This window comes from Folsomia candida, unplaced genomic scaffold (genome assembly GCF_002217175.1).
Source record: "Folsomia candida strain VU population unplaced genomic scaffold, ASM221717v1 Fcan01_Sc014, whole genome shotgun sequence".
Lineage (NCBI taxonomy): Eukaryota > Metazoa > Arthropoda > Collembola > Entomobryomorpha > Isotomidae > Folsomia > Folsomia candida.
The window spans coordinates 3,098,011-3,113,762 of NW_019091206.1; the positions used below are offsets into that span (position 1 = coordinate 3,098,011).

The window sequence follows — 15,752 nt, forward strand, 5'->3', positions numbered from 1 at the left end:
TTAACTGGAATCTCAGTCAGTCTGAGTTGCGTGTGGGACATCAGGAACTAAAAAAGTTGTTCCATTGTCTTCGTTGTCGGTCGCATTAAAAATTTATGGAATCCTGACTCCAGAATCGATCGATGAAATGGTTTTAGTCGGATTTGTGGGATTTTTTGAGGATTTTTGTGCCAGGTTTGCAAATAAATTGTGGATCCCTGGAATTTGCGAAATAGAATTTTTTTTTTAAGATTTTTTAAATACAGGAATTGCAGACGAGTTTAAAATTATTGCACAAAATTTGCGATAAGTCTAAAAATGACGTTTTTGTGAGATTTTTACATCCAGGAATTGCACATAATATTCTGGAATTTGCAATAAGTCTGGAATAACGATATAAATTACTAATAAATGTCATTGACACATAGTTCTTGTCATGTCATGTTTTATTATTCGCAAATAATTTAGCAATTAATTCAATCAATTAAGATCAATTTTTTTATTGGCTGGTTTTATTAATTAAGATTTGTATTTCGGAATGATGGAATGTTGCATTTTCATATATTTTTTTAGTGTGTATTATCCATTTATAAGAGTCAATTGATTGGTTTGGCAGTAAATTTTACATAATTATAATATCTTGAAATATAATATTTCAAATATTAGATTTTTCAAAATCACAGTAGATTTTTGATCGCAGAATTTTAAAGCCAGTTATAAAAATCTACTTTTCTCATAATATAAATATTATGAAACTAGATAATTTTCGTGTCTCATGTTTATAAAAATCACATCTTTGAAGTTTTGAATTTTCAGAAATTACAAAATTAAGTGAAAATGTTGCATTTTATTTTTTATTTTTATTTTTTTGATGTGTTATAAATATGTATGCGAGTCAATTGATTGGTTCACTCAAAATAAGGTAGTAATGAATCATTCCCATGCGGAATGACTATGTGGCTCTACCACGTCGGTTACGATTTGTCGTAGAAATGGTAATAATAAGTTCAGGGAAATTCAAATTCATTACCAAATATTAAGGAAGTGAATACCATTATGTATTAAATTTGAATTTCCCTGAACTTATTATTACCATTTCTACGACAAATCGTAACCGACGTGGTAGAGCCACATAGTCATTCCGCATGGTAATGATTCATTACTACCTTATTTTGAGTGTTGGTTTGGTAGTAAATCTTGATTAGAATAGATTATTAGTAAAAAAAAAAGTGCTTGGTAATGATTGGTTTTCCATTTTGATCACTTTTTCTTTCCGAGAATACTCTGTGACGCGGAGAGGACGGGGAGGGATTGATGTGGGGAAGAGTTGTGCTTAGCCGCCCTGAAAAAAGGAGGTCAATCAATTAATTAGTAAATAATTAATTAAGGAAGTAATTAATAATTAATTAGTGGATTATATCGTGAAAATTTAATATTTATTTATGCGTGGCAGCGTGGCCTACGCGTGGATAAAATTAGTACATTCTTACATAGAAAACTGGGATTAAATAAATCATTACTGACCGGAGCACATATACATTTTTAAATCTACCGGTACTGGTAAATTACCAGTGGTAATACGGGCATTGTTACCGTTTGGTAATGTTGTGGTAATAAAAAATTTACTGCTGAGAAACAAACTGCTTCCATTCCGGTAGGAAGTTATTACCAAATCATTACCAGTACAGAGTACATATGTATGTGCATAACTATACCGGCACTGGTAATAACGGGCATTACCGTTTAGTAATTTTATGGTAATGAAAAATTTGCCAGTCAGTAGAAACAAACTGCTACCAATCCGGTAGGAAGTTCTTACCAAATCATTACCGGTACGGTGTATATATGATTTTTAAGAGTGCAAGTAGATAAGTACGTACAGATATCTGGATAAGTCTTCAATATCGACGAGCATCGAGTCCTGCTCCATGTTCAGATCGTCCCTTTCCACCAACATCGACACCAGGTCCTCGTTCAACTCTGAATACAAATTAGGAGATTAATAATTAGCTAATTTTGATGTTAACGTTTTTTTTACGGAAATTGTGATTTAAATAAGAATTTATGGTATTTTGTAGGAAATCCTATTTTTTTAATCAAAATTCTAAATATTCTCAAGCCAAATTCTGACTTGTTAAATCGAAATTCTAATTATTTTTTAACTAAATTATGATTTGCTAACTGAAATTTTTAGTAATTTCTGATTTTTTTGAAAGTTACAAACTTTTAACTCTGAAAAAAATGTGGTGGCCAATTTTTTGAAGTTTTAAATGAAATTATGATTTAAAAAAAGCCAGGCTGATTTTGTAAATGAAATGTGTGATGTTTTATAGGAAATTCCAAGTTTTTAAAAGAAAATTATGAATACTTTGTTCAAAATTTTTGGACTGTGGAATTTTAAATTTTGTTCAAAATTTTTGGACTGTGGAATTTTAAATTTTGTTCAAAATTTTTGGACTGTGGAATTTTAAATTTTGTTCAAAATTTGTGGCCTGTGGAATTTTAAAGCCAGTTGGAAGAATTTAGTTTTCTCAAAATTGAAATGTTATTACTCTAGATAATATCGTTCAACTATTTAAGTTTTTAAAATCTCAATTTAATCATATCAAAAATTTTATTGTAATTTCAGAAAGTAAAAAATATTCGAAATAAACTTTAAAATTTTCAAAATTTGCAAATGTGAAGCATTATTGAAATATCGATTTTTCAAAATCACAATAAATTTTTAGACTGTAGAATTTTAAAGCCAGTTAGAAGAATATACTTTTCTCAAAATAGAAAATTTTATTACTCTAGATGATTTCGTTGAACCAATTAAGTTTATAAATTCACTAATTGGAAATTTAGTTATATTTTCAGAAAGTAAAAAATATTCGAAATAAAGCGTCAAGTTTTCAAAATAAAAAAAAACATGAAACATTTTTCAGAATCATAGTATTTAAATTTTACAATTCTGTGAGTTTAAATCCAATTAGAAAATCAATTTTTCTCAAAATCAAATGTTCATAAAGTACTACATCATTCTTATTTTTAAGATGTTTCCTGAGATAAGTTTTTTAATTCTAATTGGAAATTTAGTTATACTTTCAGAAAGTAAAAAATATTCAAAATAAAGCGTCAAGTTTTCAAAATTTTAAAAAACCATGAAATATTTTTCAGAATCATAGTAAATTTTACAATTCTGTGACTTTAAATCCAATTAGAAAATCAATTTTTCTCAAAATCAAATATTCCTAAAGTACATCATTTTTTATGTGTGAGAAGTTTCCTGAAATGAGTTTTTAAAATCACAATTTGGAAATTTGGATTGTATTTTCAGAAACTAAAAAAAATTTCCACCAACTTTCAATATGTGAATGGAAGTCGTTCACGATGAGGGCGAGTTGTGTCAGGTTGAGGCCGGCGAGGATGGATTTGGTGACCCTGTGCGGTAACGGCGTGGGTAGAACTGATCCCGCCCCCGTTTTTCCCAGAGATTCCGCCACCATTATCTGCACCGGAGATTTCGACCGGAGTGTGCGTTCCTAAATAAATATTTGCATACAAATTATTAGCACTATTATTAACAAAATGATGTTAATTTAGGCGTAATTGGAGGAAGGCGGACATCCATTTATTTTCAAGTTTTTCATTTGATGAGGACCGACGGTCAAACTTTCCCTAACTTGCATAGATCAAAAAAATTTGAAAATATTTTTACCCATTGGAACATATCTATTTCTAGGTTTTCAGGAATGTAAATATTTTGTCTATTGTTTTGAAAAATTCGTACATAAATCTTTTACATATATTTTTTAATACGAATATTTTGTAAATATTTCGAAGATGCAAGACGAAATTTTTTTGCTGAAAGAAATTGGACCTCAAAAATCCAGAACATTAAATTCAAGAAATATACATAAATCCTTAACATATTTTTCTAAAAATAATACAAGTAGATATTTTGTAAATATCTATTTCAACGATGTGATACGAACTTTTTTTGCTTACAGAAATTGGATCACAAGAAATGCATAACAATAAATTCAAAAATAAAAATTTGTGAAAATTCGTAATATTGTATTTTTTCCTTAGATATTTGTTTTGTTGCTTATGTTTGGGAGAGCATTTTTTTCGCAAATATCAAATACATATATACTTTCGCGAATTTTCATGAATGCATATCCGCCCTCTGATAATTAGATTCGAACCTGTGTCAACTGGAGTTTGGCAAGTTCCTTGGCGTGAACGAGCGACTGTCTCGCCTCGACCTGAAGTTTTGCCTGTTTTGAGAAAAAGTCGTCGACTTCATCCTCATCCTGGTCTTCCTCCCCCCAAAAGAGGGGGGACGGTTTCAAAAATCGCGGCGGCGCGGGGCGGAATGAATGCGAGGAGGAATGCGAAGTGGTCGAAGCGGTCGATGTTTTGCGGAGATCGAAACAAGGGAGACTTTGGGGTTGTTGGTGATGGTCCTCGTCGTCCGAGGCGGTCTCGTTCATAAAGCAGACTTGCAGATTGTTGGAGATAGCTGAGGGATAAGAGAGGTTGGATAAGGTCAGATAGGGTTAAAGATGTACACTCAAAATAAGGTAGTAATGAATCATTACCATGCGGAATCACTATGTATCTCTACCACGCCGGTTACGATTTGTCGTAGAAATGGTAATAATAATTTCAGGGAAATTCAAATTCATTACCAAATATTAAGGAAGTGAATACCATTTTGTAATGAATTTGAATTTCCCTGAACTTATTATTACCATTTCTACGACAAATCGTAACCGACGTGGTAGAGCCACATAGTCATTCCGCATGGTAATGATTCATTCCTACCTTATTTTGAGTGTATCGATACTTCTACCGTATGGTACCCATAATCACCGTTTTTTAAAGAATTTCATAAAGTCAATTCGTACACTAAAGTGAAAGTATTAACACTGAAAAATTTTCAGGGAAAATCAAAATATGTACTAAAAATGTTTTTTTTTTGCAAAATTTTGGTACGTTTTTGTCCAATTTTAGTATTTTGGTATACTGTACGATCTTCATATTTTTCTTATTTTGTATTACTGTATGTTTTTAGTATGTTTTTTGTAAACATATTTCGTACACCTGTAGTTTTGTATATTTTTGTATATTTTTGTATAATTTTTGCCTAGTTAATTTTTAAATTTTTGTACATATTTAATGCCAAATTCTGAAAAAAATCATTATAATTATTAATTATTTTAATAAGATTTGATTCTTTCCCTTGGGTTTTGAGTTTTTCGAGTCTGAAAGTTGGGAATTTTTATATATGTAGAAATGTTCTAAATACTCATTAATACCTCCAATTTGATATATGTACGTATTGATTAAAAAAAACGGGGATTTAGGGTAAGCAAATAGCGGTATATCCATACCTGTTCAAAAAATATTTATTCATTCAAAGTTCATTCATTCAAAGCCTTGAAAAAAATATTCATTCCTTATTCATAATTTGTTCATTCATAACTTGTAAGAAAATTATTCATTATTATTCACCATTCCTTCATTCTGCATTGTATTAAAAATTCACAGTATTAGATGAATTTCTCAACTTTCCCTATGTATTAAGCATTGAGTAAGGAATGAATGATGAAAAAAATATTCATTCACACGAATTGAATAGATATTCATTCAATATTAATTTATTCAAAAATTAGAACAAAATATTCATCCAACATTCATTCAGTTTTTGAATATTGAATGAATAATTTATTCATTCAATATTAAATGAATGAATGTGAACATGTATGGGTACACCTATAGATAAGGTGAAAAAAATATTGATAAGCCACATATTTCTTACCACTTCCGGTCGTCCCATTAATCCCGGCGTGTGAAAGTCTTCTACCCGGATTAGATTTCCTTCCAGAATCAAACAGTTCCCCACCGGCTAAACGTCTCCTAATCTCGTCCCGATCGGAAGGCGTTCTTCTCTAAAAGAAAAAAAAAACTTTCAAAATTTTATTTACAAAAAAAATCCTTTTCAGAAATTTAAACCGGAAAAGAAACATTACATTATTCACTCTTTGTTCTTCTCTTTCTCGTAAAATTTCCGCCATAAAAAGCTCCTCGGCAAGACTCAGATCTGAATTTTGATCTTGTAAATTATTCAGCGTTTTAATCTGGAAATTTGTAAATCTATCGTTTCTATTTTTATTTTGGGGGGGCAAATGAGGGGACGAGGAGGATGAGGAACTTTTATTTTCGGCAGTGGTTGTGGTAGTTTTGGCAGTATTTTTATGATTATTTTTGACATTAATATTTTCAAAATTGTTCGGAAATTTTTCATAAATGAAATTTTCTCTAATGTTTATCGCGCTCGGGCGAATTTTTCTAGTGTCAACGGTCAAATCGTAGTGTTTCTTTTGGAGGAGTAAGGCTCTCCTGGCGTCGTGATTATCATTTTCGCTGGAATTTTGACCAAATTTTTGGTTTCCGAGTTTTGTAATGGTATTTTGAAAGAGAGAGGATAAGTTGATGTTGGTTATCGAAGGGGGGTTTGAAGGGACATTGTTGATCAAATTATCCCTTAATTTTTCAGTCTCTTTCCGAATCGTGGTTATCATCGAGGTGAAATTGGTTAACATTTTTATAGCCAATTATTGGCAGTTTTTAGTACAAAAGCTCAAAAATAAAATATGTAATTCTGACTTCTTTTCCTGAACAGCTTTAACGTTTATTTTATCATGGAGGTGAAATTCGATGGTAGTTTTCTTAGTGTAGAAAATTTTTAAAATTTTAATTTCCTGGCTTTTTTAACGTCGTTTTTTGTCAAATATCTATGAAGTCTACTCGTAGTTTTTCAGATCGTAAATGGGAAATTGGGCAAGATTATGGCGAGATTGGCAGTTTTTTGACTATACGAAATACATATTTAGAATTTAAATTATTTTTTGAACTATTTACGACTTTTTCTTATATTCTTTTTTATGTCGTTCTTTTTCGTGTAAAATATGAAGTCAGATCGTGCTTGGTTATTAAGGAGGTGAGATTATTTTCGGCAGTTTTTTGAACACAGAAGTTTAATTTTTGCGATTTTGTTGGACAAGTTTAACGCCGTTTTTTGTAAAAAATTAATTCAGTCTTTTTATATAGAGTTTTTCTTACAGATGAAGGTTCGAGCTTGGAGACACAATATTTAAATATTTAAGATCAGGTAGACGAGACAGGTAAAATATTCGGTAAAATGTTGTTATTTTAAGTGGTCTGGTCTGGTCTGTTAGTGAGCGTGTGTGGGCGTAAATATGTATAATATCACGAAGCCAAAAACCGGCCTTTACTTTACAGAACTCATGCCAGATCAGATTATATTTACGAAATGCAAACCAATAACTTTTTGAAGAGGGTATGAATGATCTGAAGCTTTGCTGTTTACATTTACATTTCCTCGTAAGAAAATCATGGTATGGAAAAAATACTGTTTGAGACATGAAGAATCTGCTGTTATGTACATATAACAAATGGTATTACACATTAAAGAGAGGAGTGGAGGATTATTGTACAGATGGGTGCGTTTTTGTGTTTAGTTGCATCTGCTGGTCTCTGGTGAAATGAATGACCCAACAACACGTACTTTATTATAGAGAGCTTTTTAAAAGTGTCAGAGATTAAGTTACGTTAAATGCGGGGCGAGATACCGGTATACGTAAAACTGCCCAAGGCGTGTGCATGTAAGTAAGAGGGGAAGAAGTTGGAGGATGTGATATGGAAAAAAATTATTGAGGGATGATGCTGCTGCTTTTAGGTAAAAGGGTTGACTTTGACTTTGTGGACAGAATTTGTACATATTTTGGACGAAAAATGGGTTCATGATTTAAATTTGTGTATATATTGAAAGAAAAATGGAAAAAATTGAGAGATGATGCTGTTTTTGGGTAAAAGGGTGGACAAAATGTGGACAAAATTTGCACATATTTTGGACGAAAAATGGGTTCATGATTTTTATAAGAAGGGAAAATTTGATTTTTTTTTGCACAGTTTACACGTGAATTTGTGGTAGTACAAAAAAAGGGGGACAAGATGATTTTCATAAGAAGAGAAGATTTGCCCAGTTTTTCAGGGGAACGATTAGTGCAAAAAAAGGGACAAGATTTGCGCAAGAAGCATACATACCTGTTCGCTGTCATTCATTTGAGGATTATGATAGTGAATGAAAATGAATTTCCTATCATTTGAATGAAAATGACTCAAGGATTCCGCCATTTTAGACGAATGACTGTGAATGAAGGATTTTTCACTTACTTCATTTTTCACCCTGTGCTTAATACATGGGGCGAAGTAAGAAATGAAGTCAGATGAAGTGAAGTGAAATGAAATAAATTTGAAAGAGAATGATTGAATGTTAATGAAAATCTTCACTCAGAAATCGGGATGACTCTTTTCGAATGAAAAAATTAAATTTTTGAACAGGTACTTAGAGGGACATGGTTCTCTGCTTTTATAGAGTTTACGTAGCACACTTACGTTTTGTCTCGTAAATTGAAATTAGTGAGAATTAATTTATGTAAAGTAGTTAATTAATAATTAATTTATGTACGAGTAAAAAGTCGGAGTTTGAATATTTGGAAAATAGAATATTTTAAATATGCGAATTGCAGATCCATATGTCGTTAATAGGCGGGATTGATGGGAAATTTTTTTAATTGTCGGCTTAATTATTTCGTATCTTGGAAAAATGGAAAAATTTGACATAATTATGTGTCAAAAGAATAGATCAGACTTTGTAGAAGGCCAAATATTTGTACTAGGGCATGTAATACCCAGAAAGACATTTTCCCATATTATGCCTGTTTTACACCCTGTATGATTTTTACGTATTTTTTACGTATTGTGGCAGACCGGCACGTAACAATAACGGGAATATGTAACGTGTAAAACACAAGTATTACTCTTGGGTTTGAGGGTCAGTTATATGCTTGTTTTATGCTCGTGTTGTATTCGATGAATACAGACGTTATATTACTGTATTATTTCTGAAATTACGATCATTTTACACATTAATTGTTTTCAAATCTGTACATATTTATTATCTCTTCAATAATCAAAAAAAATTACGCTATACAAGTTAAGTTAACAAAACTCCATTACGGCTAGGATTAATGTAATTATTTAACATCGGGATACAATAGTAACAACTAGAATCTAATCTATACGGTAACAAAACGCATTTCATAAACAACAAATTACTATTAAGTACAAAATCATTAGATAAATTTAACGACAATTTATAGATACATAATTTGCTACTCTTAATCGGATACATACCCACAGTGTTTCGAGTAAGAATTTTTTGACAAATGAAGTTAGGTTTACCTATGTCATCAATTGTTATTGATTTAACGAGAACTATATTCATTTCCCCATCCAGAAAGCAATTATCACCAAACTTTGTACCAATGCTAAATTTTTCTAAACAATATCGCCGGATTACTTTATTTTTACCTTGTACATAATTTTTGCATCTGGCGGACTTTGACTGCAAATAATCAGAATTACGGGCTTCTTCCACTCGTTTAACTATTTGCTCCAACTGAAGTTTTTTCCCTCTGACTTGTTTTTTTAAAAACTGCAAATGATTTTCGAATGGGAATGCGCTAACGTTATCCAAACTACCGAAAAGTTTTGCGTCATCTGAAATATGTAACAGGCTATGTACATTATAGACAATTTGTGTTGCTCCGTATATATTTTTCATGTCACTAACGAATTTTTCTAATAAACTTTTTGCTAAATTATTCCACTCATCCACATGAGCGTTGTTAGATAATAAAATATATACAGCTGAATGAAGCTTTAGAAAGTGGATATAGGCTTCGTCAGAAAGAATGCCACGAAAGGCCATTGGAGCTGTGTATAATAAAAGTTGTCTGAACTCTGTAGCTTTGAACCTGTTAATATCTTTTAATGAGCGCGGCTTCCTGTTAAATTCGTAAGGAACATGTTTGGAAATACGACATAAATAGTCCGAGATTTCGAAAACTTTCTTAGATTGCATACGATTTTTTATGGGCCCAGAAATCCAAATATTTAAGAGTTTACGCATAATTCCTAAATAAAAACAATGCATTGAGTCTATAACGACTTGACTAACCAATCCAACATTAAGTATCGCCAATGGTGAGTCGTACACATGATGATCAATGTCAAGTTTCGCCCTAAATGATTCATCAGATCGAAGCGTACTAGACTTAACAGAATAAATAATTCGCCCATTGTATTCACCTTCGTCAATACAGCGCTCACAAGAATGATAACCATTATGCCCTTTGCACCCCTTAATAAAACTACGCGCAGGCGCATCTGCAATAATTGCACTTATTCGAAATCTATATTTAACAGAATCAACAGTGAGCCCATTTAATTCTAAATCTCTAACCTCCTCAATAAATGGTTTTAAAAATTCTTTAACACAACATGGCTTACTCTCGCCGCAAAATAAACCGGCCAGTACTGGGGACATATTTTTGACTTGGTCAATTGTAAATAAAATTGGCCACATTTGCGTATTGCTACTCTTACACACTGGGAATCCGTCCGTGCTTACAGTTATTGACAATAAATCATTTGAATCATTTAAATTTACAAATGTTTTTAAAATGGGATATTTACATTCATTTCTAAAACTAGAACAACTAACCCTAAGAATTTGATCTTTAATACCAAAATAACTAAATTTCCCCCCTTTAATGGAAGTCACGGTTATTTTTCTCGGAGTGTGTAATAATGTTTTGGCGCATACGGGAAGAATTTCATTGTCCGGAAGATGATTATTTAAAACTGGCAATAAAGAATCTAGTGCGTTATGAGATATGTTAAATGAAATTGCCCAATGCGATAATGCATGTTTCAGGCTAACTTGAGAAGAAGCTGACGATGGTGTCAACTCAATTGAAGGACTTACTACATTTTCTAGACTGTGAATATTGCTGTTACCCAAAGAAAAATCATATTTATAGGATGGCACACTTCTTAATGGAGTAACCAAAACTTCAGGACTTATTTTACTTAACGAATTAATAGTGGACTGAACATCCTTGATGATTCTGCGGCGCTTGGATCGATATGACGACATTAGGATGAGTTATTATCTGGTGACTGTTGGGATTTCGGCGGCCGAGAATTTTGAAGCCAAGTCTGAATGAAGGCAACAATTTCTGACGTCTTGGAAGCACGGCAAACTGGATTTTCCAAAGCTCCGTCTAGTTATCAGCAAAAAAACTTATTATCTGAATTACAGTTGTACTCATGGCTTCTTTCCGCTTAGTGTAAATTAATTCTCATGTGTGCAATATTATTACACATGCCTACATATTATAAACCCCAATATTCAAAATCCTGGCATATATGCAAATGTTTAAGAAATATTTAACAACTAACCTAGAACCGCAGCAGCTAATGGAGAACTTTTGAAGCAAATTTTATTGTGAACCCCAATGTAATTTGTTTGCACCGCTAATTCTTTTGAGAATAGACGTTGCAGAATTCCAGTGACAACTTTCTGTGGTGTCTTGCCCCCAAAGGATGAAAACATGTCAACCTACATAAGCAATTGTGGATTAATAAAATTTGGCAAAACAATTTAAAATAATTATCAAATATTTGTACCAAGCTGGTTTTATGATTGTTATCAGCCATCCAGTGTTCCAAGCTTCTCATATCCGTCAGAGATTCAAGTGGCAATTTTACCGGGACATTGAGTTGCACCCTAGTTGAGGTCGATTTAGTTCGAATAAGTAGCTCTTGAATATCATCCTTTAATTCACGGACGGTAGTGAGCAGATATTTTTCGAGCGCTATATACAAAATTTAAGTTTTTGTTAATAATTTCTCGTTGACTAATTACGGAAATGACTTAAATGAGGTCTAGTACCGATCTGCCGTGTATACAAAGTTAGCAGAGTTGTCCCAGGTGGTAGTTTTCCTTCTTCAGATTCTTGGCCCAGATCGCCGTCGGCTGAATTGTTCACAATAAAGTCTTCCTCAGTTTGGAATACAGAAATTTTGATAACTTGTGATTCCCCCGGAGGCGAAAATATTTGTGAATTCACTGGCACAGATTCGGGAGGAGTGGTGACGGTTGTTGATTCCAAAAATGACCCGTGATCTGTAGGTCCTGTGAGTAATTATTAGCAGTTAATGTCAACCACTTTGCACTATAATGTGTTATCAATTAGGCACAAGTGTTTTTTTAAATAATAATATAATAAACATAACGAAAGTAGTTGTTAAGTAAAATTCCATACCTTCATCTTCGTCTGATGGTAATGCGGGCGATAACCTCAGATTGTCTTCCTCCTCTAACGATATCTCATTCCCCTTATTCTTTTTTATGCTTATCTTTCTTTCAAATATCTTTCTCTTTCGCGAAGATGTCCCCCCAGAATGATCCGATGACGACTCGAGATTTGATTCCTCCTCCGCACGTTTTTCTAGGGCTTTTCCTTCCTTCAAATCTCGAACTATAATTTATTTAACAAATTATAAATTATAATTGATGTATTAAAAGTTATAGAAGTAAATTAGCATAAACTTACCATTGCTACGTTTAAGTTGAATCGGATGCAGTTGCCAATTTTCTTGTGGAGCAGCAAGTTGACTAATTAACTTGGAAGCAATTTTATTTGCTTTGGGTCCGGCTGGCCAGTAGCAAAATTTTCTGGTAGCATCCAAGCAAATTTCAGGAACAATTTGCACACTGTTATCACTGGGATCCGTAAAATGGACAATGCAAAACATTGTAAATTCAGTTAAATGAAGAGAATATTGATGGAGGATCGTTAACTAATATGAGTGCGGAAGAAGTGTGAAATGAGGGAAAATAACGGCCAACCAGAGTTGCGTCCCCTGTATTTTACCAGTCTTTTACGGACGTTTTACTGTATGAATACGGAGAAGAATATTGGGAGCCTGTCTCAGAGTTTAATGTATGTAATATATTTGTTTCTCCGTGAGTGTATTACTTTAGTCGTTTTGATTCATTAAAACTGGAGTTTAACATCGAACATTTAACACATTTCTCACTACTGTAAAACCCAAGAGTAAAACTTTGTATTTACCTCCATATTCAACTTATATTTTACTAAACCCGGTTTTTACAGCCTATCTGATCAAATACTCCCGTTTTACTGGGTTCATGTCTTTCTGGGATATCGATATCGATATCGATATTTCAATATTTCGATATTTCGATATTTGAATATCGAAATATCGATATTTCGATATCGAAATATCGAAATACGAATCTTGCAATTTATGAATTACTTTAATTAATTTTATCTTCTCGCGAGTGCCAAGAATTCAATTTGGGAATTTAGGAACTTTGGGGGTGTAACCAAGTAAACAATCAATATTGGGAACTTTGGGGGTTCACCGATTGAAAATTGAATTTCGAAAATTTGGAGGTGTAACCAAGACAATCCTTAATTTTGGAAACTTTGAGGGTGTAACCAAACCTAATTTCAATTTTGGAAACTTTGGGGGTGTAACCAATTCAAAATTCAATTTTGGGAACTTTGGGGGTGTAACGATTTCAAAATTCAATTTTGTGAACTTTGGGGGGATAACCAAGTCAAATTTCAATTTTGGGAATTTTGGGGGTGTAACCAAGCCAAATTTCAATTTTGGTAACTTTGGGGGGTGCAACCAAGCCAAATTTCAATTTTGGTAACTTTGGGGGGTGCAACCAATTCAAAATTCAATTTTGGGAACTTTGGGGGTGTAACCAATTCAAAATTCAATTTTGGGAACTTTGGGGGTGTAACCAATTCAAAATCCAATTTTGGGAACTTTGGGGGTGTAACGACGCCAAATTTCAATTTTGGGAACTTTGGGGGTGTAACCAAGCCAAATTTCAATTTTGGGAACTTTGGGGGTGTAACCAATTCAAATTTCAATGTTAGAAACTTAAGGGGGTTAACCATGACAAATTTAAATTTTGAAAAATGTGGGGTGTGGAATCAAGTCAAAATTCAATATTCGAAAATTTTGGGGTGTAACCAACTCAAAATTCATTTTTGGAAACTTGGGGGGTAGGGTGTGACCAAGGCAAAAGTAAATTTTGAGTTGGTTACACCCCAAAATTTGAGAACTTGTGGGGTTTTATGAGGTAAAAATTCAATTATCGGAACTTTGGTGTGTATTTGATTTACCAAGTAAAAATTCGATATTACAATATCGAAATTTCGATATTTCGATACCGAAAATTCGATATTGGAATATCGAAATATCGATATTTCGAGATCTCGAAATATCGAGATTACATGCCCTAATTTGTACGTTTTGGGACAAAGAACGAGTACGACAAAATTTACGCTTTGGAACAAAAAAACGAATTTTGAGACAAACTGCTAGTACAAAATTAGCATAAGTTCAAGCCACAATTTTGTGCATAATTTTGACAAAGGGAACGACAAAAGGTGAATTGTATGACAAAAAAACGATTAATTATTTCCATAAGATCACGACAAAATTCTCTCTTTTACACAATTTTCTAGACACAAAATTGACGTTTTGGGACAAAAAAAAACGAATTTTGCGACAAACTATTAATACAAAATTTGCATAAATACAGGCCACAATTTTGTACATAACTTGACAGAGTGGACAACAAAAGTAGCATTTTGGGACAAAAAATTAATCAATAATTTACATATTATGTAATAAATAACACGACAAAATTTTCTCCTGTACACAAAGTTTTTTTTAACAAGTGATTAATTATGATTGATTATGATTATGAATAATTTACATATTTAAGAATAGACCAGAACAAAAGATTTCTCACCTTTGTATGAATGTCATGAAGTTCTGGCAGATTTTCGAGCTTTTCGTGCGTGTCGTAGGTGATGGTGTAGAGGTCCATCACGAACCGCGAGTCCTTCTTGTAGTGACGATACTTCTCGTCCAAATTGAACCGCATCAACATTTCGGAAACTTATTTCTAAAATTCTGTAAGAATATTTTAACACGGAAGTCTTCAATGCTGTCGGCTAGTTAATGAAATGAGCGTGTAGGATTGGAATTTTACCGAGCCACATCAAAATTTTGGAAACTTATTAAAAAAACTCGGGAAACTTGTTGAAAAACTTTATGAAAGTTTTAAAAATTTGTGAGAATATTTTCCCAAAAAATCTTGTCTATCGGCAGAATTCTACTATTGAATGAAACGACGTAAAATTGGAATTTAATTGAATCACATACACATTTTGGAAACTTATGAACTGAAATTTCTAAAAATTCTGTGGGGAATATTTCCCATAAAGTATTGGCTGCCGGCTAGTGAATGAAATGAACTCGTAGTAGGATTGGAATTTAATTGAAATTGGACCGCATCTACACTTCGGGAACTTATTTATTAACAAACTTTTCGAAATTTCTATAAAATTTTAGTGAAAATATTTTGACAGCTGCCGGCTAGTGAATGACACCAAGTAGGATTAACTGCAGGGGAAAATGTGCAGTGGTCGGGTAACAGACCGTGAAGCGGATCATCTCATCTCGCCAACTTCCTTTGTATCCGTATTTTTTGGCTAAAATGATGATGCAAAAGAAGAAAAGGAATGCAATTTTTTGCGGAGATTTGGTGGCGTTGCGTAATGTTGCAAAAATTGAGGGGCGGTAGTAAAAAGGCGAGGTAAGGGGATGACCACACCAAGCCACGCTACCGGCAAAAATGGTAGCATATTTTAAAATACGTGGCTGGTTTTCTAAAGCACAGCAGTGTTTTTCTCATCTTGTGGATAAAATTGAGTAAAAAATTGCATCTCTAA

General features: G+C 32.8%; 1 protein-coding gene across 5 annotated transcripts; it reads right to left on the reverse strand.

Moving 5' to 3' along the window:
• Window positions 1–1,155: 1,155 nt before the first annotated feature.
• On the reverse strand, window positions 1,156–15,416 carry LOC110855925 (schwannomin-interacting protein 1). 5 transcript variants are annotated; one of them, XM_035856647.1, is made up of 7 exons: window positions 15,011–15,416; window positions 14,768–14,931; window positions 5,789–5,918; window positions 4,170–4,486; window positions 3,323–3,503; window positions 1,860–1,959; window positions 1,156–1,321 (listed from the first exon to the last, which is right to left on the reverse strand). In XM_035856647.1, exons 2-7 carry the CDS (start codon window positions 14,906–14,908, stop codon window positions 1,240–1,242), a joined length of 951 nt encoding a protein of 316 aa, XP_035712540.1. In that variant the 5' UTR covers window positions 14,909–14,931; window positions 15,011–15,416; the 3' UTR covers window positions 1,156–1,239. The 5 variants fall into 5 exon arrangements, with proteins under 5 accessions (XP_035712540.1, XP_035712539.1, XP_021960038.2 ...); XM_035856644.1 differs by lacking the exons at window positions 1,156–1,321; window positions 1,860–1,959; window positions 3,323–3,503; ... (1 more) ...; window positions 5,789–5,918; window positions 15,011–15,416 and adding exons at window positions 8,986–11,183; window positions 11,362–11,521; window positions 11,590–11,777; ... (1 more) ...; window positions 12,228–12,443; window positions 12,519–12,688 and having other exon boundaries at window positions 14,768–14,923; XM_035856645.1 differs by lacking the exons at window positions 1,156–1,321; window positions 1,860–1,959; window positions 3,323–3,503; ... (1 more) ...; window positions 5,789–5,918; window positions 15,011–15,416 and adding exons at window positions 8,986–11,288; window positions 11,362–11,521; window positions 11,590–11,777; ... (1 more) ...; window positions 12,228–12,443; window positions 12,519–12,688 and having other exon boundaries at window positions 14,768–14,923.
• Between the last annotated feature and the right edge of the window lie 336 nt (window positions 15,417–15,752).